This window comes from Zootoca vivipara, chromosome 7 (assembly GCF_965207765.1).
Source record: "Zootoca vivipara chromosome 7, rZooViv2.hap1.1, whole genome shotgun sequence".
Classification (NCBI taxonomy): Eukaryota; Metazoa; Chordata; class Lepidosauria; order Squamata; family Lacertidae; genus Zootoca; species Zootoca vivipara.
The window spans coordinates 86,008,639-86,031,020 of NC_142590.1; the positions used below are offsets into that span (position 1 = coordinate 86,008,639).

The following is a 22,382-nucleotide window of genomic DNA, read 5'->3' on the forward strand; positions in this document are numbered from 1 at the left end:
GGTTGTACGAGCAGGTTGTGTTTTATTAGGACTGTGCCCTGTTTGGGGATTACTTGATCATGAAAAGCTGGCAACAAATTTCTAAATAAATCAGTGTTATAATAATGCTGTTGCACGAAAAGTAAAATATCTCCAGAATGCTTCTTGTCATCTGGTGTGCATTTGCCAAAATGCACTTGTAAAGAGTCAGGAAGCAGCAGGATTGCTCTGTAGAGCAGGAGTTAAGATCAGATTTATAAAGGCTTGTTCCACTTGTTCCACTTGGGATGATATGTTTCAAGGTAAAAAAAGGCATCAAGGCGAGTGTTTCTCCTGGCAGGATTTGGGTCCTAGCCGGGACCTCAGAGTGGATTTCATCACACGGTGTGAAACTTACTTGCTGGCATTCAGCAACACCTGCAACTGTCCCCATGGTGTCACACTGGCAGCCTAGGGGAAACAGAAAGTGGTAGTTGGATGACTCCCTCCAGTCTATCCAGCAATTAACTTGAAGTTAGCAAAATGCTAGCTAATCCTCAGGCAGGCAAAAATGGCAGAAGCCAGTAGGACAGTGAAAGCCCCAAACAGAAATCACAGCTGTGGTTGTAAACTCTTGATCTGCTATGTAAGGGCAAAGAGGAAATTCAGCAAAAACTTGTAAGGTGGAAGGAGCTGGTCTAAACTAACGCTGTATACTATTCTACCCCAGGAAAGTTGATGGCTCCCCCAAGATATATAGACAGACAGAGAGAGAGAGAGAGAGAGAGAAACTGGGAAAAAGAGTGGAGTAAATCAAACTCGATTTTTACCTCTGCCAGGCTCAGACCAGCTCAGCCAGCAGCAGCCGCACTCCTGAATAGAGTTTCAAATAAGGGCAACTTATTCCACCTTAATTTAAGATAGCACAAGTTTGGCTGGCTTCCTATGCTTGTTTCCATTCATTATTAATGGATACCAGAGCACCTCAGCTACAGTGGTGCCTCAGGTTACAAACACCTCGGGTTACAAACGCTTTGGGTTACAGACTCCGCTAATCCAGAAGTAGTACCTCAGGTTAAGAACTTTACCTCAGGATGAGAACAGAAATTGTGTCCCAGCAGCGCGGCAGCAGTGGGAGGCCCCATTAGCTAAAGTGGTGTCTCAGGTTAAGAATGGTTTCAGGTTAAGAACAGACCTCCAGAACGAATTAAGTTCATAACCAGAGGTACCACTGTATTCTGTTTGGCTGTGGCCCACGCCCAAAGGCTTCCCTGACCCCATAGCTGCTTCGCCTCCGCAATGTATTCAGAAAATGAAGAGGAGAAATGGGAACCCTCTTCTCCTTAAACCCAGTGTGGCTTGGATGAGAGGCTTCCTAGAAGAATTACAAGGGAAAGGGGTCTTACTCATGCATCCAAATGGGTTATCTGGAGTCAGGTTCCAGTAGAGCGGTTTGCACCTATCGCAAGCTTCACCTTCCACATAGGCTCGACATTCGCAGAACCCCTGAGGAGGAAGAAGAGAAGAAGAAGAGTTTGGATTTGATATCCCGCTTTATCACTACCCGAAGGAGTCTCAAAGCGGCTAGCATTCTCCTTTCCCTTCCTCCCCCACAACAAACACTCTGTGAGGTGAGTGGGGCTGAGAGACTTCAAAGAAGTGTGACTAGCCCAAGGTCAGCCAGCAGCTGCATGTGGAGGAGCGGAGATGCGAACCCGGTTCCCCAGATTACGAGTCTACCGCTCTTAACCACTACACCACACTGGGAGGGGAAAGGGGGAGGCCGAGAAAGAGAGGTCTGAAATCGTGCGCTAAGGATCAAGACAATCAAAGGCAATGCATATTAGGAACACAGGGAGCTGCCTTATGTCCATCTAGACCTGTATTGTTTACTCTCTGGCAGTGGGCACTATCCAGAGTCTCAGGCAGAGGGCGGAATTCAACATTGTGCTAAGGAGATCATTTCCTTGATCCGCCTGCTTGCCCAAAGGAACAATCGTCCTTCTCTTCCCCCTGTGCTCGGTTCTGGTGGCAGCAAAGCCCTGCTGCACTAGCAGGAATCCTTGTACTGGTTTCTGCTAACGGAACCAGGTACAGGAATCCGGCTCAAAGTTTCTTCACCATCATCTGTTATCTAATCTTTCAATTGGAGACATCAGAGATTGAACCTCGAACCTTCTGCATGCAAAGCATCCACTCTTTTAGACGATGTGGAGGTGCCAATTTGTATTATGCTCAATGAGGTGTATAATAATTTTTTAAAAATTCAACATGATGCATTAAAAATAATAATCAAAACTAAGATCCAACAGAAACAGGAAGTACTCACCATTGGCAGGGAAGGGTCTGCATTTGCAAGCCCCGCAGGATTACAAGAGCCCACTGAAACACAGAGAAAACAACAACCACACACACAGGTAAGAGCTGGGCACTCATATAACAAATGGAACCAGCCAAGTGGGTAATAGTCACTATTAATACTTTATACATGGATTTCCTATTGTGTTTTTGTTTTTAGAGTTTCCTTGTATTGATTGATCTTCATGTTTAAGAGAATTTTCCCCCCTGTTAGTTATGATGCTCTAAATTTGTGGGTTTTTAAAATTTTATACAGTGGTTCCTCGCAAGACGAATGCCCTACAAGACGATCTGATGGTGACTCGCAAGACAAATTCATTTTGCGAAAAATTCGTCTTGCGAATTGCGGTTTCCCATAGGAATGCATTGAAATTTAATTAATGCGTTCTTATGGGCAAAAAAATAAATTCCAATGCATTCCTATGGGAAACCGCGATTCGCAAGACGAATTTTTCGCAAAATGAATTGACTCGCGCAATGACTTAAATTCGTCTCGCGAGGCACCACTGTATTTGATTTTCATTAATTTTATTCTAATATTTTCCAATGTTCTGTTTGTTTTTAAAACAGGGTGTTGCATCACCTAGGAAATTTTTAAAAAATGTTAAGCCTTATATAAATGAATATAATATAAAATAGGATAAAGAAATGTAGGGTTTTCTGTGATGGTGCTTTAACTGTATTGTGGATCTGGTGGGGCGGCTTACTGGGTTATGAGCAAAAGAAAAAGTGGTATCAGAAGAACCACTCCAAAGCAAAACTTGGGAGGGGGGCTTCCTCTTTTGTCTAAACCCGACTGAAAACCAGTAAAAAATTATTACAAAAAAATGAAAAGCAAATTGATCTGCCTTTTTTTTTTTTAGTGATTTTTCGTTTCCACCCTATTCATTAGGAGCACAATTACTTTTTTTTGTTTTTAATCCAGCAATGCTGATGCTGTCTGTGGCTTTGGGTACTGAGGATGAGCTACATTTACATCAAGAGTTCGTGCTTGTGTGACACAGAAAGCTGCACAGCAAGTGGAACAGGCGGAACTACCTTCACACTGCGGGAAACCGTAAGCCCCAGGAATGCAGGTATCACAGCGCAGCCCCATTACTCTCTGCCGACAACTGCACTGCCCTGTCTCCTGATCACAGGTGCCGTAGAGAGAGCCTTCTGTGGAACAGTGGCAAGCTGAGGAGGATGCAAAAAAAGACAGGTCAGAAAGCGTTAGGACAGCCAGTAAGACTTTTAAAGGACCCATGTAAACCTTAGTTGGCGGCACCATCATAAAGGATTAGTTTATGACGGAAAGGATTACGGGAACTGATGTCAATAATGAGGGGGGAGACCTTAAATGCACGCCTCCCACACCCTTCTTTGTGAATATTTTCTCTCTTTTTTAAAGGCGATCCAAGGTGCCCCCTCCCTTTGTTTCCACCATCACGAAAAAAGGCACTTTCCTGTTTTATCACATACAAGGGAAAGCCTATTCTAACATGGTGTGTGCTGTAACTCGTGTGCACATTATCTAAAAACAGCACTTGCTGTGCACAGTACTTTCTTCATTCCGAAGCATTGCTTTACACCCTTGGGGAAAGGGTAGAGATCAGGCATCCCCAAACCTCGGCCCTCCAGATGTTTTGGACTACAATTCCCATCATCCCTGACCACTGGTCCTCTTAGCTAGGGATCATGGGAGTTGTAGGCCAAAACATCTGGAGGGCCACAGTTTGGGGATGCCTGGTATAGATGAATGAACTCAAAACTTATGCATTTTTGCCACTCCAGTTGTATACACCATGCAACCTAAGAGCAGTTCATGTCCTCTTGGTAGGACCAAATGTTGTTTAACAAAAGACAACAGCCTAGACACTTCTCCTTTCTAAGCAAACCCTTAGTCAAATATGGGAAACTCAGGACCAGGAGGCAAATGCAGCCCCCTCCAAGCTTCTCCATTTGGCCCTGAGCAACCTCCCTAGACCACACTCTTCATCAACTCCCTGGTCCTGAATGGGGTAACTGTGCCCCTGAAGGACCAGGTGCACAGCCTGGGAGTCATTCTGGACTCACAGCTGCCCTGGAAGCGCAGGTCAATTCTGTGTCCAGGGCAGCTGTTTATCAGCTCCATCTGGTACGCAGGCTGAGACCCTACCTGCCTGCAGACTGTCTCGCCAGAGTGGTGCATGCTCTAGTTATCTCCCGCTTGGACTACTGCAATGAGCTCTACGTGGGGCTACCTTTGAAGGTAACCTGGAAACTACAACTGATCCAGAATGCGGCAGCTAGACTGGTGACTGGGAGCGGCCGCCGAGACCACATAACACTGGTCTTGAAAGATCTACATTGGCTCCCAGTAAGTTTCCGAGCACAGTTCAAAGTGTTGGTGCTGACCTTTAAAGCCCTAAATGGCCTTGGTCCAGTATACCTGAAGGAGCGTCTCCACCCCCATTGTTCTGCCCGGACACTGAGGTCTAGTACCGAGGGCCTTCTGGCGGTTCCCTCATTGTGAGAAGCCAAGTTGCAGAGAAGCCACCCACCCTGTGGAACGCCCTCCCATCAGATGTCAAAGAGAAAAACAGCTACCAGATTTTTAGAAGACATCTGAAGGCAGCCCTGTTTAGGGAGGCTTTTAATGTTTAATAGATTATTTTATTCATTTTCTGTTGGAAGCCGCTCAGAGTGGCTGGGGAAACCCAGCCAGATGGGCGGGGTATAAATAAATTATTATTATTATTATTATTTGTACCCTCCTTGAGTGTTTCTGCCTGGCTGGAATGTGTCCTTCAACTCTAATAATGCTTCTTATTTGCCTGTATGACAGGCAGAGGGGGATGTGTGTAAGTGAAGCGACTAGCCCGCTTCACAAAGGTATAATTCGCATATAATATTCTGCTCATTTTTGCCTCTAGCCTCACACACCATTGACATGTGGCCCTTGGAAGGCTGCATAAAAGGGAATGCGGCCCTTGGGGTTAGAAAGGTTCCCTCCCCCTTGCCTTGAGTGAATGGAACTCTAAAATGGGAATGCAATATTTTATTTATTTATTTATTTACATTTAACACCTAAAGAGCTTCTTAGGCCAACAAAGACTTTAAACTGGGAAAAAGCTTAACTTAACTGTTGCCACCTAAGAAAAGGAAATGTTTGATTATTATAGTAAGTCAATTTATGGCCTTTCAGACTTTGCACTGCATCGTGCCTCTGTTCCCCTCTCAATACTTGTTTCTATTGCATCATTCATATTTTTAGGTGCTAATGAATGAGGAACAAAATAAATGAATGGCCTTCTTCCACCAGGTCAGTGAGATCTAACCTTCCAGCCTCTTCAAAAACACACTGCCAATATCAGCACTGGAAGCAAATGCCAAGCCAGTTGGCCAGAGCTCAGGCTTTCCACATTTAGCAGAGGAAGAGAATACAAAAAGTGTTGGAAGCTCTCAGCTGTGTGAATCACGGACAGTGCATCCTACAGCAATTCTTTGATAATGCACAATGACATCTAACCAGGAACCATGGGTGCATATTTTTATTCAGTCTTGTATGCCATCTTGAATGTAATGAAGATGGCTAATAATGCACAGATAATTGCATCCAGCCGTTTACCTGTGTAACCTCTCTACTCCTTTTTCCACATCATTTTCAAAGAAGCAAACACACAAAAAACTCATGTAATAAAGTATACATACTCCTGCAACGTGAACCAAATTATAAATAGGATTGAAGTAAAAGACCCATGTGAACACAAAGAATTGCAGAGTTGGTATAGCAACATGACTCACCTGTACAGGTAGGGTACCCATAAAAGCCTGGGGCACACTGGTTGCACGTGTGGCCTATATAATTTGAGTGGCAATGGCACTGACCAACAGGGCTGCAGTCATTGTCCAGAGCACCCCGGGGGTCACAGGAGCAAGCTGTGGGGGGAGCACAGAAAGAGGTTGCAGAAGTCAATAAGTGAGGGCACCAACATGCTTTTCACACGCTTGGAAAATTGATTATTTTGTCTGCTTGTAAAATTAATTATTTCATTCCAAACTGATTCTACCCAAACCAAATGCCACATTCTCTTAACAGGCAGCTGAACTGTCCCTCCCGAGTCAAGCTATATTTTCTTGTGGAAGGAACCCTTGGCTCTCCAGATGTTGCTGAACTACAGCTCGGTTGGAAGAGCATGAGACTCTTAATCTCAGGGTCATGAGTTCAAGCCCCACGTGGGGGAAAGATTCCTGCTTTGCAGGGGGTTGGACTAGATGACGCTCATGGTCCCTTCCAACTCGATGATTCTGTTCTATACTCTTAAAGCCCAGCAGACCCAGCAAACAGGATCAAGGACCTGGGATGATGTGAGCTGTCATTCAACAAGACCTGGAGGGATGAAGGTTCCTTACACAGTTCTAGAACACGCAGGTTCCAATAGCCATGTCCATACACGTAGCTGACTAGCATTTATGAACCTGTGTACCTATTGGGTGGCAGGGCCATGTGGCAGCTGGCATTAAGTCACATAAATACTTTTAGGGGGCTTTAATGTGTCTGGATACCTTCTCCCCCATTTTAAATTACAGGCAATATGCAGGTACGAGTTCCCCAAATACTGCTTGGTAACATTCCTGTTTCTGAAGAGGACACCGATACTACTGAGTCAGAAAGGAAGGCAAGAGAAGGTATAGATAATCTGAAAAGCACAGGAGTCAGAAAGACAAAAAGAAGAATCACAAGGAAAAGAGGGCAGATCTTAAGTTGGAAAATACAAGGGAGAGCTGTGTTCACGCGGCCTGCTCTGAACAAAGGCAGGAAGTGAACTGAGATGTCAACAGGAAGGTAAAGCCTAAAGTGTCCTTTGAAGTCACAGTCCTCTGCCTTCAAACAGCAGAGGGAACTAATTCCACTTGAAGGTATCTAATGCACATTGGGGGGGGGGGGTACCCCAGGCTTTAGCAGATGCATTGCACCAATTTCCGAGATATTCTTCACAACAGCAGCGGCAGATAACACCCTTGCCTTGGGTCTTGATTCGAAAGAAGAGAGACCTCTTTCTTTTGTGTCAATTAATTACAGAATCTGCCTCTTCCCTGCTATCCCTTTCACAACCTGGCATACCTTGACAGTGAGGGTACGAATGATATCCAACGCTGCACTGGTCACAGTGAGGCCCAACATATTCAGGCCTGCAGAAGCACCTTCCAGAGGCATCACAGCCTTCTGGCAATGTCCCAACAGCACTGCAGCCACAAACTGCAACGAAAATAATATCCATGGTTCAGAACTTTGGGGTCTCAAACAGAGGAGCTGAGCATCACTGCAAAGGTTAAGTATGGGCCAAGCAAACTAACAGGATCGGCGTTAGGGAGCACACAAGGGACAAAACAATGCCAGGTCTAATGAAATCGGGAACTGCACCCACCAACCCATCCTCAATAATCTATGCCGCGTTAAAAAAATAAACACAAATTTTGTACTAAGGAAATGAAAATCTGTCCTCCTATTGGCATTAGACAATGAAAAATGTTTTCATATAATTACTTGGCTTAGCAGAATTTGTTCTGCTTCCAGTTTTGTGTTTTTCAAATAATGTTAAGCTTTTTGACTAATACTGGTATGGTGGCAGAGGAAGGGGGAAGGAACAAATCCAAACACGATTCCAGTGGAAAGATGAGGAAGGGTGCAAGTACTGCCACGGAGCATTAGAAGAAAGACTTTCACTGTTCACTGCCTGCACATACCCAAATGTCCCCTGTGCAACCAACAGGAACTCGTGAGAACTGAGAAAGATGCAGGCGTTTGCAGAACATACACTTGCCAAAAGCCCACACCAATCATTCTGCTGTGTCTGAAAACTCACGCTGGCACAGTGGGTAGTTGAAGTAGCCAGGGGCACACTGATCGCACGTGTAGCCTTCAAATCCAGCTCGACAAAGACACTGGCCAGTCTCACTGTCACACATGCCATCATAGTAGCCAGGGCCAGAGCACTGGCATGCTGTGGGAGCAAAACACAAACACAAACAGTTATTTGGGTGCACTGTGCTGTAAAACAGCAACTAGCAGACATATCTAATTCCAAGTTTTTATTCACATCCATAGGGACAAAACTGAGATTTCACTTCCGGTACTCAAAATGAATTCCTAGGCTCAGCGGTACCAAGCTCTTTAAATTCTAAACTGTGGGTTGTATCCCATGTTAGATACATGGGGGTTGTATCCCATGCCCATTGAAATAAACAAGCTTAAGTATCTTGTCCATTTATTTTAAAGGGCCTGCTCTGAGTATGACTTAGCTGGATATTGCCCACAATGTCTTTTGCGCAAGGCTCTGATTGGTAAACCCTGGGGTTCTAGTGAAAAAGGAAGTAGATCTCAGAAGGGGGGACAACTTGAATAAAATATTGTGAGGGTCCAGGTAAGCCCCGCCGCACATAATCAATCACATGGTGTGGCCATGATGTTGCACACACACCATTTGAATGGGAATGCCCATCAACTTGGGGGGGGATCCAGCCCCCTCAAATATTACATTGTGGGGACTGAAGCCCCCAAGAGTTAGTTCCTAGGATCTCAGAAGCCTGCCCACCCCTCCATTAGGCTATACATTCCTTGGAGGCAAAGGGTCGTAGCTTTGGCTTATGAGAAGCTCTGCAACGGAGAGTTCTGTTGCAACCACACTACCACAACGACAAAAGCATGCCTACTCTCTCAACTCTCAAAACAGGAGGGGTGCCAACGGTTCAGCAGAACCCGTTGGCTTTGTTTACTCACGATGGCAACCTGGTCCATAGTACCCAGGCACACACTGGTCACACTGAGTCCCTTGGAAGTTGGGTTTACACAAACACAACCCCGTTTGAGCATCTTTACGGCAGGCGTTCCCTCTTGTCCCGGCAACGTTGCAGTCGCAGTCTGGAAAGTGGCGAAAGGGAAGAAAGGAGGATTAAGTTAAATGTGTACATGGTACACCAGGACTCCCAATTGCCAACAAGTTACGGCTGCAATGATCTTAAGGGGCCAACAATAGTAAAAGGAGGCATAGTAATTTCTTAAAAGTAGGAATGGGGGGGACAGGAAGACGAGCTTACTTATTATCTGCCCAACTGGGAGGACTTGCTCTCCGGTGTCATTGTAAGAGTAAACTGGTTCAGCTAAATGAAGGGAAAGACAATGGAAATGTTAGTTCCATGCTCCAGAAAAGTAACAAATTCATCACCATGCATTAGTCTAAAATAAATCCAATCCTCTGTAAATATGCCCTTCTAGGTTCCAAAATATTGCTTTTGTTACAGTTCAGAAATTAAGCGCTCTATAGCGCTCTAAATCACACCCACACCCACACACCATCACCACTAGCAATCCCATGAAAAGGTTTAGCAAGACACTGTAAGATGAAGATTTTTGGAAGCCAGAGGCCAAAGCTGCTGTGCAGTTAACCCAAAAAGAGAGCCCGAAACAGGCTCCATCACAAACATAGCAGGGACCAAAATGTTGGCCTCTGGAAACTCACAGCGCTCAGCTTATTCTGAAAGGCCACATGGGCTGTGAGAGCAGTACGTACGATAACAGTGCGGGAACTCCACGTAGCCATCTGCACATGAGTCGCAGTGCTCCCCTGTGTAATTCGGCTTGCAGTAACAGCGGCCAGTGAGGTCCTCACAGGTGCCATCTGTGAAGTCCGAGTCGCAATTGCAACCTAGAAGGGAAGAAATTACAATGAACTCCCTCTGCCAGTTCAAACCGGAGGCAGAGAGAACACATTGGTCCATGGTTTGGTTAACGGGGCTGCTTTTCGACGGGGTGACACGGGCTAAGGTGTAGTATAACAACAACAACAACAACAACAACATCAATTTATACCCCACCCACCTGGTATATGATATCCTGACCCTTCCTAAACCATAAATATTTCTTGCCCATTCTCCTGCATTGCCTAAAACATACACTGGTCAAACCACAATATCAGCAGATGCTTCTCAAAACAGCTGCAGAAAAATCCTGAATCCCATCACTACCACTATTTGGCATGAAATAATCAACCCCAGCGATTAAGAATACAATCCATAAACTATGGGCAAGGTAAGAACATCAGAAGAGCTTGTTCCCTTGGCATTGTGTAACTGAAGCTTAAGAAATGGAGATTTAGAGAACTGCTTCAGAGCACACAAGACGTAGCGGAAAGTCAGTTTCCCCCTCCCTCAACAGCATTTTTTCTCTCTCAACAGCACTTTACGGGGTTCTGCTCTGCAGAGCCCCCAACATTTTGGGGGGGGGGGAATTGGCATACTCACGATAGCAAATGTATGGTGAATCTATTTGATGGTCTGGGGATTTATAGTATCCTGGACTGCACCTCTCACAATTGACCCCCGCTGTGTGATGCTGAAAAATAATAAGTCCAGGATTTTCAGTGATGATGATGATGAATTAAATTTGTGTGCCACCCCACATCCAAAGATCACAAGGTGGTTCACAACATAAAAACGCAAAACGAGAACACATAACACATAATAAAGCAAAAACGAACTAATAAGTCCTCTCCCACAAATACATTTAAAAGATCGTAGAATGTTGAGCAGCCCAAGGCCTGAGTGAAGACAAATGTTTTTGCCTTCGGCTGCACATATACTAAAAATTGGAATGATGCAGAGAAGATATGTAATGAAGGAGCCAAGTGAGCCTCCCAGGGGAAAGCATTGCACAAATGGGGTGCCACCACAGAAAAGGCCCGTTCTCATGTTGCCACCCTCCAGATCTCTCATGGAAGAGGTGCACAAAGAATGGCCTCAGATGCTGATTGCAGGGTCCGGGGCAGTTCATATAAGGTAGCCTATGTTAATATGGGCCTTGCACATTACAGGGTCCTCTAACAGTACATTTGGTAGTTGAGAGTTCACTCACTAATTACATAAGGAGCGAAGCAGCTCTGGATCCTTGAGATATGCTATAATCTGCATTGCATGTCAGGACCAATGGGCCACCCCTAAAGGATCCTGCCTCCGTAAGCGTCTGTATTATATTCTTTTTGGATCCTTTCCAGTTATTTTCCTCTAGGATATAATCTGATAACGTTAAGAGCTCACATTTCCTCTTAACAGCTCTCAGCTTTCTCACTGCCAGTGCAGTAGTTTCACTGGCAATGCCAACAGCAACCCAAAAGACACAAATGCCCTTTGTTCTGCAGCACTTCCAGCCAAGACTTACCTGGCAGTCAATGCATACACCTCCACCTGAGAGCTGACCATCGCGATTTGTGCTGGCCTTGTGAAGATCCACCTCTGGGTCGTAATAGCAATCATAGGCATGGCCGTTGCAATTGCAGGCTGCGATTACAAGAAAAGGTGAGTTAGAATTGACGCAGCCTCTGATTTACATACTCTTCCTTTTGCAGGAGCAGAATGAACTGCTGGGTTTTGAATGACGCGTTTTGCGCACTCAACCGGATTGCAGAAGTTCCTAGGGTTGGAACAGTTTTGTATCAACCCAGCTACCTCACTGCTTACCAAGCTCCAGATAATGGGTAATGGATAACTTAAAATAGCAGCACAGGGTCCAATACAGGTGCTTTGGGGACCCCATTGTTTACTTTTGTTCCATTGTGAAAACTATTCCCACTCTCTGCTTCCTCTGCTGCTGCTTCTTTTGGGTGTGATCGTATAGTGGTTACCGTGTTTCCCCCTTTTTAAGGCGTAGTCATAAAATAAGCCATAGCAGCATTTCTAAGCATTTGAGAAATATAAACCGTACCCCGAAAATAAGCCATAGTGATAGGCGCTGTGTGGAAGAGAGCACTGAGCTCCCCGAGTCAGCAGCAGCAACGCCGGCCGCAGCAGTGTTTGCTGAGTCCTTTCTTGCTTTTGGGACTTGGTTACTGTGCTGGCTTGGGATGGTGTGTGTGCAATTGCTGTTGCTGCTTCGTGTTTTTCAGCTGGATTCTCTGGGTTCTAAGCACTTTCCCCCGTTTGTTTGCGAAGCAGCACTCGGCTGCAGCCCCTGCCTCTCCCGGCGGCTGCATCGATCCCCAGGAGGCTGCATTTGATCGCTATCTCCTTTTCTATTTCTTTTGTCTTTGAGCACCCGGCCCCGCCCCCTCTCCCCTTCGTGGAATGAAGAACGGAGTTTTAGCAGCATTTCCTCATTATAAAAAAAAGGTCAGGAACTTTTACTTTAACCTCAAAAATGGGATATTTCCTCTCTCTAAAAACAACTCTGACCTGAACACCAATAAAACGGGGGTAGATCACTTCCAGTTTATAAATCCGCAAGTAGATCGCAGTCTCCTGGAAGTTGGGCTCTATACTTTGGCTGATTGCAAGCCTTTGCATCTTTAAAAAACAAAAACCATGCGCTTCTCAGTCTTAATTTTCCTTTAATTCATCCCCCTATACCCTCCTCCAACCATTGCCTCCTTCCATTTATCCATTCCTTACCCCCCTCCCTCTCTCCCCACTTCCCTCACTCCTGTGCGATCTCATTGCTTTTTCTGTTGTGTTGTCTATTTTATATTTAATATTATTACCCTTTATGATGTTATTTTTTCCCTTGCGATAATTATTTATTTTTTATCTTTAACTAACTTTCCTTTCCATATTTTTCCATATATAACTCAACACTTTCCCATTCCTTCTTAACTCTTTGGATAGAGTGCCCCCCCCATTATTATTGTTAATTTTACAATTCCTGGATTTTTTATGGAACCGAACAGCTTGGGTGCTTCAGAATGTGCCTTCTGTTGCTACAGGGCTATGGGGCTTCACTATTTGACCCCCCCCCCAGGTTGGGATTTTTAAAGTAGTTCTGTGGGTCCCAGGGCGCAGAATCACCCCCGATCCTTTCCTTTGTCTAAACAGACCTCTTCCCCCCCTGACTTTGGAAGGCTGTGCTTCAAGGGTGATACCAGGGGTTTTTTAAGACCTGCGCCTCTTAAGGATTGTTACGGTCCATAACTTCCATTGCTTTCTACAGGGTTGGGGGTTTAAAGCACTGCCACCCCCACCCCACCCTGCAGGTGCTCGGAACTGGCAGCGCCAACAACGCGCCCAGCAGCGCGCAGAAGAGAGCACTGAGCGTCCTGAGCCAGTGGGTCCCAGTTGTACCAGCACTTTTTTTAAAAAAAGACACCCCCTGAAAATAAGCCACTGTGTGTTTTTTTGAGGGGAAAAAGTTATAAGACGGTGTCTTAAAAAAGGGGAAACACGGTAGTACTCTGCGTTGTGACTGTTTTAATTTAATACTCCAGTACAGAATGAATCAGCTGCATCTGCTGGGCGAAGCACACACACTGCTAGGCTAGTGAGCAAGAGGTTAAGCTTAAACTCGCTTTCAAAATCCTCCCCACTGCACTCCAACGAAGCATGAGAGTGTCAGATTTCTGTTCTCTTTGAACCATGCATGTGAGTAAAATTCAGGCCAACACCGACCGCCAGGTAAATCAAGTGCGTTCATTTCTGGTTCTGCAACTGACTGTGACATTAAATAGCTGAATGTACCAGTTTGGGTTTTTTTTTAATTTTAAAAAATTCTACTAGGGGCTGTACCTGTGCTTATGTCACTCGCCAAATCCCCTCCTTCCATACCCCCTAGAGCAGTGTTTCTCAACCAGTGTGCCTCCAGATGTTTTGGGACTACAACTCCCATCATCCCTAGCTTGCAAGACCAGTGGTCAGGAATGATGGGAGTTGTAGTCCCAAAACATCTGGAGGCACACTGGTTGAGAAACACTGCCCTAGAGCTTCCCACTCGGGTGCCTGGGGTGGTGCGTGCGCCCTGCAGCCGGGGGCAGAGGAAGCACATGGTACCAGGAGTGAAATACATGATTGTGGGAAGGTACTATGGAATATTTGAGCGCTGCACATCTTTTATCTCTCTCACATTTAAAACAGACTCCCCCCCCCTTTCAGCGTTCCTTCCTTCCTGTTGTAGTTAAACAACAGCAGAAGTTTGAGTAAGGCAGTGGCAGAGAGACAGAGAGAGGAAAATGGCAGTTTAAAACAAGCCGCCTTTTCATTTAGGTGCCTCTCCCTTCTTGCTGTACTCAACCTTTTCCCTCTTCCATTTCTCAGGATGCAAAGATAAGAGGATGTGGAGCCCTCACATATTCCACTGAATGGAGGTTATTTACTCCAATCTCTGTTGTTTAAAACCACCATTTCCCTCTAAGCTCTCTTCATCGCTTCTTTACTCAAAACTTCTAAATCACCCACTGGTGTTGTGCAAGCTGCCTTCTCTTCTGCTCCCCATGGCCACCCTGACTTCATGCAAATCCAGTACCGTGTTAAGGAAATACAAATCCTCCCATGGAGGCTGCCTGACGACAGTCTTACATTTTTATGTATATAGGAAGATAAAACTTACATTCACATTCATTGGCGCTGTCGGTTGTGGCTGGTTTCCATGGCATCTGGTTGAAGCCTGGGCAGCATCGATCACATGACGCTCCACAGGTGTTGTGCTGACAGTCACACTGTAACCTGGCAAGTGAAGACAGAGCATAGTTACTACTCTTGGAGGTGGTTAGTGAATGGCCCCGAACATGTCAATTTTTTATTATAAGAATGAACCTAAGCAGTATCGTTGGCCTTACATCTTTACTTTGAAAGTGGCATCACAGAAATGAAATATTTTGAACGCTAATCCCAGCTTTTCCACCCAATACTGAGTGTCAGAGAATGTTATATCCTACGTTTACAAGCATTACTACAGAACAGAGCCCCCAGTGGATGTGTGAGGCTATTTATTTAATGCATGGGTAGGCAAACTAAGGCCCGGGGGCCGGATACGGCCCAATTGCCCTCTCAATCCGGCCCGCGGACAGTCCAGGAATCAGCATGTTTTTACATGAGTAGAATGTGTCCTTTTATTTGACAGTCATTTCTGGGTTATTTGTGGGGCATAGGAATAATTTTTTTCCTTCCAAAATATAATCCGGCCCCCCACAAGGTCTGAGGGACAGTGGACCGGCCCCCTGCTGGAAAAGTTTGCTGACCCCTGATTTAATGCGTCTCACAATGCACCAGTAAGTTCTGGTGTGGTGCACACTGCCAAGGAGTGGGAAGGGGCAGGATCCAAATACAAAAAGCAAAATGCATTGGGCTCCTATCTGACAACTATGAGGAAGCATGCCATAAAGAAAATACAAGTATTACTAGGATCTCTGTGTAATTCATTTTTCGTCAGTAAAATTTTTAAGAGCACATCTGTACAGTAATTATACAGTAATTTGCATGCTACTAATGAATGGCATTGGGACTATCTCTATAAAACTGTGTTCCTCTCTTACACTGCCTCTTCTCAAAAACTTCCACTTCACTTCTTTAAAAAAAAATTAATAACAACCCTATTGTATCACTGCACTTCAGTTTACCAGCGTTTGACCGTTAATGGGCACAGCCCACCAAGAATATTCCCTGGACAAGTCCCATGGAAATGAGTGGCAGCTGCTCAAAGGGTGGGTGGGAGCAGTGGTTGGAGCAGTACATTGCTGCACAAATACCATTCATTTCAATGGGAAATCTGCAGGAGAAATTCCTGGCGGATTACGCCTTCCCTGTGATTTTGTTAGCTGAGGTTTGCTCTGACTAAAACAGGCAGTTCTAGAGGCGCCAGGCAAGACTTAGAATCTTGTCCTGACTGGGGCATGGTGCCGATTTATTAAGTAAGGTGACATCATGCCATAAACTTGCACTCCACTGTGCCATTATACCCACCCAACAAAAATGTGCTCTGTTGTGTCAGGCTGATGGATAATACAGTTCTGCTCCAGCTTTTATCTGCTAAATTACTCATTTCCCCCTCCAGCCATGCCTCACCCTCCTATGGCACACGCCCGTACAGTTCTCTCATTCAATACTCAGGGCTTAAAAATAGATGCATTTTATAAAAGCTGTAAGAAATAGACAAAGAGCTGTGGTATACAGCCTGTTTCAGGTACACACCCATGTATTTCCATTGAGTACCTGGGTTTGCATGCAGAGCCAATAGTCAGACAGTAGGGGTAAGAGCAGAAGTACAACATCTAAGACCATGGGTAGGCAAACTAAGGCCCGAGGGCTGGATCTGGCCCAATCACTTTCTAAATCCGGCCTGTGGACGGTCCAGGAATCAGCGTGTTTTTACATGAGTAGAATGTGTCTGTTTATTTAAAATGCATCTCTGGGTTATTTCTGGGGCCTGCCTGGTTTTTTTACATGAGTAGAATGTGTGCTTTTATTTAAAATGCATCTCTGGGTTATTTGTGGGGCATAGGAATTCATTCATTTTTTTCCTTCCAAAATATAGTCTGCCCCCCCACAAGGTCTGAGGGACAGTGGACTGGTGAAAAAGTTTTCTGACCCCTATCTAAGACGGTCCCCCAACCACGATATGTAGCAGCTGACAATGAGTTGTACTCAACAAGGCTATGGTTCCATCAGCCCAAGAGATTTCACAACAGAATGATCTCCCCTCCTTTCACATGCCCCCTAAATCTGTTCTGGGGGTTCCATCACCCCCCTGAAGCACAATTGGTGATAGCACACAAGTAGATAGAAGAAAGTAATCTTGGTGCAAATGGGTCTATTAAATTGAATACCATCCAACATCAACTTCGTGGCACTCACACCAGGCGTGGAGGAAGGTAGTCTGCCTGACAGCATCAGCTTTTAAGTTTCCACCATGACTGAACAAATGCTACAGTAATTAGTAAAGATTCTGTATCTTGTATATTTCTCTCTGGTTAGCAGAATCCTGAATCATTGGAATTCTGATTGGCCATGCTCAGACATCACACTAAACCATAGTTTACAGTGACAAGAACAAGCCTAGTTAAGCTTCAGAGTGGCTTGGGCAACCCAATTAGATTGATGGGGTGCAAGAAATAAAATTGAGACACTCATGCTACACCCTCCTCCTCTGGTGCAACCATGGGGAGAAGTTTTAGCTTCCGATTTCTGATGTACCAAGTCTTGTCATGTTGTCTAAACTCACAAGACATTTTGAAGCACACCGTACTAAATATTAACAGGGGTTTTCTTGTTCAGATGACACAATAAACCGTGGCTAATGAAAACTCGGCTCTATGATCACTGCAGATGGTGAAAGACGCCTTGCTTCTTGGGAGAAAGCAATGACAAACCTAGACAGCATCTTGAAAAGCAGAGACATCACCTTGCCTACAAAGGTCCATATAGTTAAAGCTATGGTTTTCCCAGTAGTGATGTATGAAAGTGAGAGCTGGACCATAAAGAAGGCTGATCGCCGAAGAATTTGTGCTTTTGAATTTTGGTGCTGGAGGAGACTCTTGAGAATCCCATGGACTGCAAGAAGATCAAACCTATCCATTCTGAAGGAAATCAGCCCTAAATGCTCACTGGAAGGACAGATCCTGAAGCTGAGGCTCCAATACTTCGGTCACCTAATGAGAGAAGAGAAGACTCCCTGGAAAAGACCCTGATGTTGGGAAAGATTGAGGGCATAAGGGGAAAGGGATGACTGAGGATGAGATGGTTGGACAGTGTTCTCAAAGCTACTAACATGAGTTTCACCAAACTGTGGGAGGCAGTGGAAGACAGGAGTGCCTGGCGTGCTATGGCCCATGGGGTCACGAAGAGTCAGACACAACTGAATGACTAAACAACAACAAATGAAAACTGGAAACACAAACTTGGAACATGTGAGTCGAAGGCTCACCTAGACTTATTCTAGTTGTGCCAAATTATGGTTAGTGCAGGGATAGCAGACATGGTGCCCTCCGTTCCAATCAACCTGTCACAACCCTAGAATAAGTTTGCGTTCTTCATGGGATGAAGTGAGAGCTCTGAACAAGTAGAAGGGCACACAGGGCAAGCCGCAGAAGCACTTCCACCAGATGAGCCTGTGCAGCCAATATCGCTCCAGCCCAAGGACATGGCACTGCCATTCTCAGACTTGGTGGCCCATTGCAGAAGGCCCAGTAAGATCAGAGGCCCCCGCTGCTCCATTACAGTGGGAGACCACTGAAGTTGGCCTATTTAACTGAAAAAGCCCCTTCCATTGTAACGTGCGCTAACAACTGTGATTTGTGCTTTCAATGGAAAGACATGGGTGTGGATCTAAAGCAGGCTGTATACCTCCCTGTCTATTTGTGATAGTTTTAATGAAGTGCGTGTATTTTTAAACCGTTTGTTTTGAGCAAGAGAACAGTGCGTGCGTGTGCCATAGGAGGGAGAGGCGAGCCTGGAGGGGGAAATGAGTAATTGCATGGATAAAAGCCGGGACAAAACTGTATTACCCATCAGTCTGACACAACAGACAGCATTTTTGTTTGGTGGGTAAAATGGCACAGTGGAGTGCAAGGTTCTGGCATGCTGCCACTGTATAGGGCTGAGCTGAAGCAATACGAGAGCCCTGCAGTCATATAGGACAGGATGAGCCTTGCCTCACGTCTTGCCTTGCTTTGCTCAACCTCTCCTTGCATCCAGCCTGAGCGCTGCCTGGCACCATGCCTTGTCTCACTGCAGACCAGAGGATGCAGCTAAAACCTGCAAGGTCAATAGTAGGTGATGGTGGGAGTTGTTGCTCACAATATCTTAAGGAACACCATAATGAATATCCTGGGTTTAGGGTAATATCCAAAAGCAGCCATTGTGTGTGTGTGTGTGTTTTAAGATTCAGCAGTTTGGTTGTGGGAGGAAAGTGGGATAAGGATTATCACTTCTGAGACTGAAACACAAATTTTGAAAGGCCCCATTGTATGAGCAGTTTTCCATTGACATGTTGCATTAGCTGAATGCCTTGCACCTTCTTCACTGGCCAAAATTCAGACAATAGCTTCACACAACAGTACTGTAAAACCTGCAGAAATTTCGCAAACTCATACACGTTAATGAGGATCTGCAGAAATGCGCTTACTTATTACCGTATAAACAGGAACCATATAAAGAAGAGTAAAGAAACAGCTGAAGCTGGCACATTCTCTGAGTCAACTTCTGCATGAGAGCTCATTGAGTAAAATAGATAGCCAGAGTGAGTAGGCTCCTCAAGCAGGAGCCCAGTTCTATTTATGAATTTCCCATAAATATCAACTGACTCATAAAGAAATGTTTATAAAAGGGAATGATGAGCCTTAAGAGCAGGCTTCCTCAGCCTCGGCCCTCCAGAAGTTTTTGGCCTACAACTCCCATGAGCCCTAGCTAGCAGGACCAGTGGTCAGGGATGATGGGAATTGTAGTCTCAAAACATCTGGAGGGCCAAGGTTGAGGAAGCCTGCTTAAGAACAAAGAAGAGGGACAAAAGGAAACCCTCTTGAGCTTCATAAGAGAGAAAAATTAAGATTACATGAACTGCCTTCCTGGATCTGGCCAAGGTGTAACATTCTGTTTCTAGCAGTAGCAAACCAGAAGCTTCTGAATCTCCCAGGCAGGGTGCAAAGGTCATGCTAATGGCCTTGCATCATTAGCAAAGGAACATAAAGGAGCTGGGAGTTCCCTATACAGAAATAGGAAATGAATGGTGCATGGAGGACATTGCACTCTGCAAAACTCTGTTCTGAAGATTTGGAAAGGGCCCTTGGGAACTGCATTGCATGACACAGATTCATTTGCTGCTGAACCAAAGCTATAACTCAACATTCAAAAGAGCAGTCCGATAAAAAGCTACAAATGCCTTTAATAACCAACCTTGCTCTTACTGCAACATGAGCAACCCCATCCCACCTGGCCATGTTAACCACAGCATATGTGCAAAGAAAATCAGCTTGTTTTGGCAGTCAACATCAGATACGTATTGAATTGAATTTATTCTTACGGTCACAGACCAGCTTGAATCAGATACGTAGTTTGCAACTCTAAGCAAGAGCCAGGAAATCGACCAATCTGCTAGCAGACCGGAGTAGAATTCTGCCCAGGATAAGGACTAACGATTCCTGCCTCACTTCCAAATGTGGACAGGACAAACAATAATAAGTTAAGTACTGTATATACTCGAGTATGAGCCTACTTTTTCAGCACAAAAAATGTGCTGAAAAAGCCGCCCTCGGCTTATACTCGAGCGAGGCGAGTATGGGGTCCATGGGGTCACGAAGAGTCGGACACGACTAAACGACTAAACAACCACAACAAACCAGTCCAAACACTTTTACTGACATACCTATAACCAGTCCTGATACCTTTCCTACCTTTCAATCCAAGGACTGGTGCCTTTCACAGAAAACATGCCTACAAGTCTAGAATCCCAGAAACAGTTTACATTGCTGGTGGAGATAAGCCAAGACGTCTAGCATGCCTGTCCGTTACTGAAGCTCCGCAGCACCTCATATGTCAAGTGCTCTGTGTAATGAATTACACATCAATGTGCTTAATTCAGTGTTTACATATTTCATTGATTAAATATATACACTGTGGTGGGCTAAACCAGGAATGCACTTCTTTACTGTTACAATTGCCCTTCTCATTGACATGAAATGCAACTCAGGAACATTCCGTGAAGCAATGAAAATGCTTCAAAAGGCTGAAGGGCCAGAACAGCACGCACACACCCAGTTTAAAGGCAATTTGCTTTTGTGCTGCAAACATCATCCTTGCTCAAATTCTGACAAATGAATTTTGTCTTTACCCCAATGATTCCAGTATCAATGAGTTTATAATGTTACTGAAATTTTGAATCTGCTCCATTGCTTTATCTGCATTATTATTTTGAATATATTCTGCCAATTTTTATTATCTCTGCACTTTTTATTTTGCAGACCTTTTGCCAAAGGAAATCATGCAAATAAGCTAAACAAATCGAACCAAACCTAGTGTTTTAAATTTATGAACTGCTTCCTGAACCAAAGAGGATGTCAGTCAAATACTCTCCCCCAGCCCATATTGATAAATTTCAATAGATTTCACTGCTGGCAAAGTAATCACTAAAACGGGCCCATATAACTACCAATATTTGCTACCTATTGCTCAGGGTAGGTTTGATTTAAATCAAATAGATGTAAATCACAATTTAAATCACTTGTCAGTAAGACTTAATTTAAATTATTTTATTACAGATAGACTCATTCTTGCTGGTATAATCTTAATATTTATAACCAGATGAAGGTTTCATTTTTGGAATATTTAATTTTCAAAGTAGTTTTTACAGCTATATAAAAAAATAACTGATTTGGTTAAACTATTAGATATACGTAGACTGATAATTATGAAATTATTGTGAGGTTTAATAAGTTAACTGTTTATACTTTTCTGCTGCACTTTATTGGAAGGAGAAAAATAATCATTTCCTTAATAACAATTCAAACAATTTATTTAACTAAAACAGTAACATTATAGCATATGTATCAATGTTTGTTAACTGATGTGGTTAAACATTTCTTTTTTAAAAAAAAACTTAGACTGAGTTTTAGCACACATGAAGAACTTAAAACAAATCCTTATTTCCTGATGAATAGCCTTCGGACTATAATGTACTGTAACTTAAATAGAAAACTATCTTTAGAAAGATTTTTCCTCCAAAAGCATTTTATTTGAAAAATCCAATTTAAATTTTAAAAATCCATTTTTTTAAAAAAAAAAAATTAAAAAATCATTGATTTTTATCCACCTGCTATTCCTTAAGGTCCAGGTTCCTCCTAGGAGGCAATAAGGAATGATAACGAGGAAAGGAATCCAGAGGGAATTGTTTCTAGAAGCAGGGTGCAACAAAGACCATGCACTGGGCTCTTCAAACCCCCTGATGAGCCAATCCGCAGCTTTAAATAAGCCTGCATAGAGCGTGGTGCTGATAACGCCAAGGTTGCAGGTTCGATCCCACATGCGACAGTTGCATTTTCCTGCATTGCAGAGGCTGGACTAGATAACGTTTAGGATCCCTTCCTACCCTACAATTCCATATGTGCTGATGTCAGATTTATATTTTTTTAAATTACCTTTCCTATCTAACAAGGAATTCCTGCCTTGGAATCGTTATCAGTCATAGCTGAGTAAGGGACTCGCATCAAAACTTGTATATGGAAGGGGGGGGGGGGACAAAGGAGATAGAAAGTACTGGTTGCGTTGTACAAGACTTCATTGTTTTTTCTAGTACAGTGGTACCTCGGCTTACAAACTTATTCCATTCCAGAAGTCCGTTCTTAAACCAAAGCCATTGTTAA

The 22,382-nt window shown here is 44.2% G+C and overlaps 1 protein-coding gene across 2 annotated transcripts in view; it reads right to left on the reverse strand.

Annotated features, from left to right (window-relative positions):
* Window positions 1-22,382, reverse strand: part of LAMA5 (laminin subunit alpha 5) — a 191,505-nt gene that overhangs the window by 76,750 nt on the left and 92,373 nt on the right. For both annotated transcript variants that reach the window (XM_035123974.3, XM_035123973.3), the window contains exons 7-19: window positions 14,642-14,757; window positions 11,492-11,610; window positions 10,579-10,669; window positions 9,849-9,983; window positions 9,376-9,438; window positions 9,059-9,199; window positions 8,145-8,282; window positions 7,403-7,537; window positions 6,082-6,216; window positions 3,355-3,492; window positions 2,288-2,340; window positions 1,365-1,464; window positions 377-429 (exon numbers count right to left, since the gene is read on the reverse strand). In XM_035123974.3, coding sequence (XP_034979865.3) covers window positions 377-429; window positions 1,365-1,464; window positions 2,288-2,340; window positions 3,355-3,492; window positions 6,082-6,216; window positions 7,403-7,537; window positions 8,145-8,282; window positions 9,059-9,199; window positions 9,376-9,438; window positions 9,849-9,983; window positions 10,579-10,669; window positions 11,492-11,610; window positions 14,642-14,757 — 1,417 coding nt within the window. The remainder of the gene's footprint in view (window positions 1-376; window positions 430-1,364; window positions 1,465-2,287; window positions 2,341-3,354; window positions 3,493-6,081; window positions 6,217-7,402; window positions 7,538-8,144; window positions 8,283-9,058; window positions 9,200-9,375; window positions 9,439-9,848; window positions 9,984-10,578; window positions 10,670-11,491; window positions 11,611-14,641; window positions 14,758-22,382) is intronic.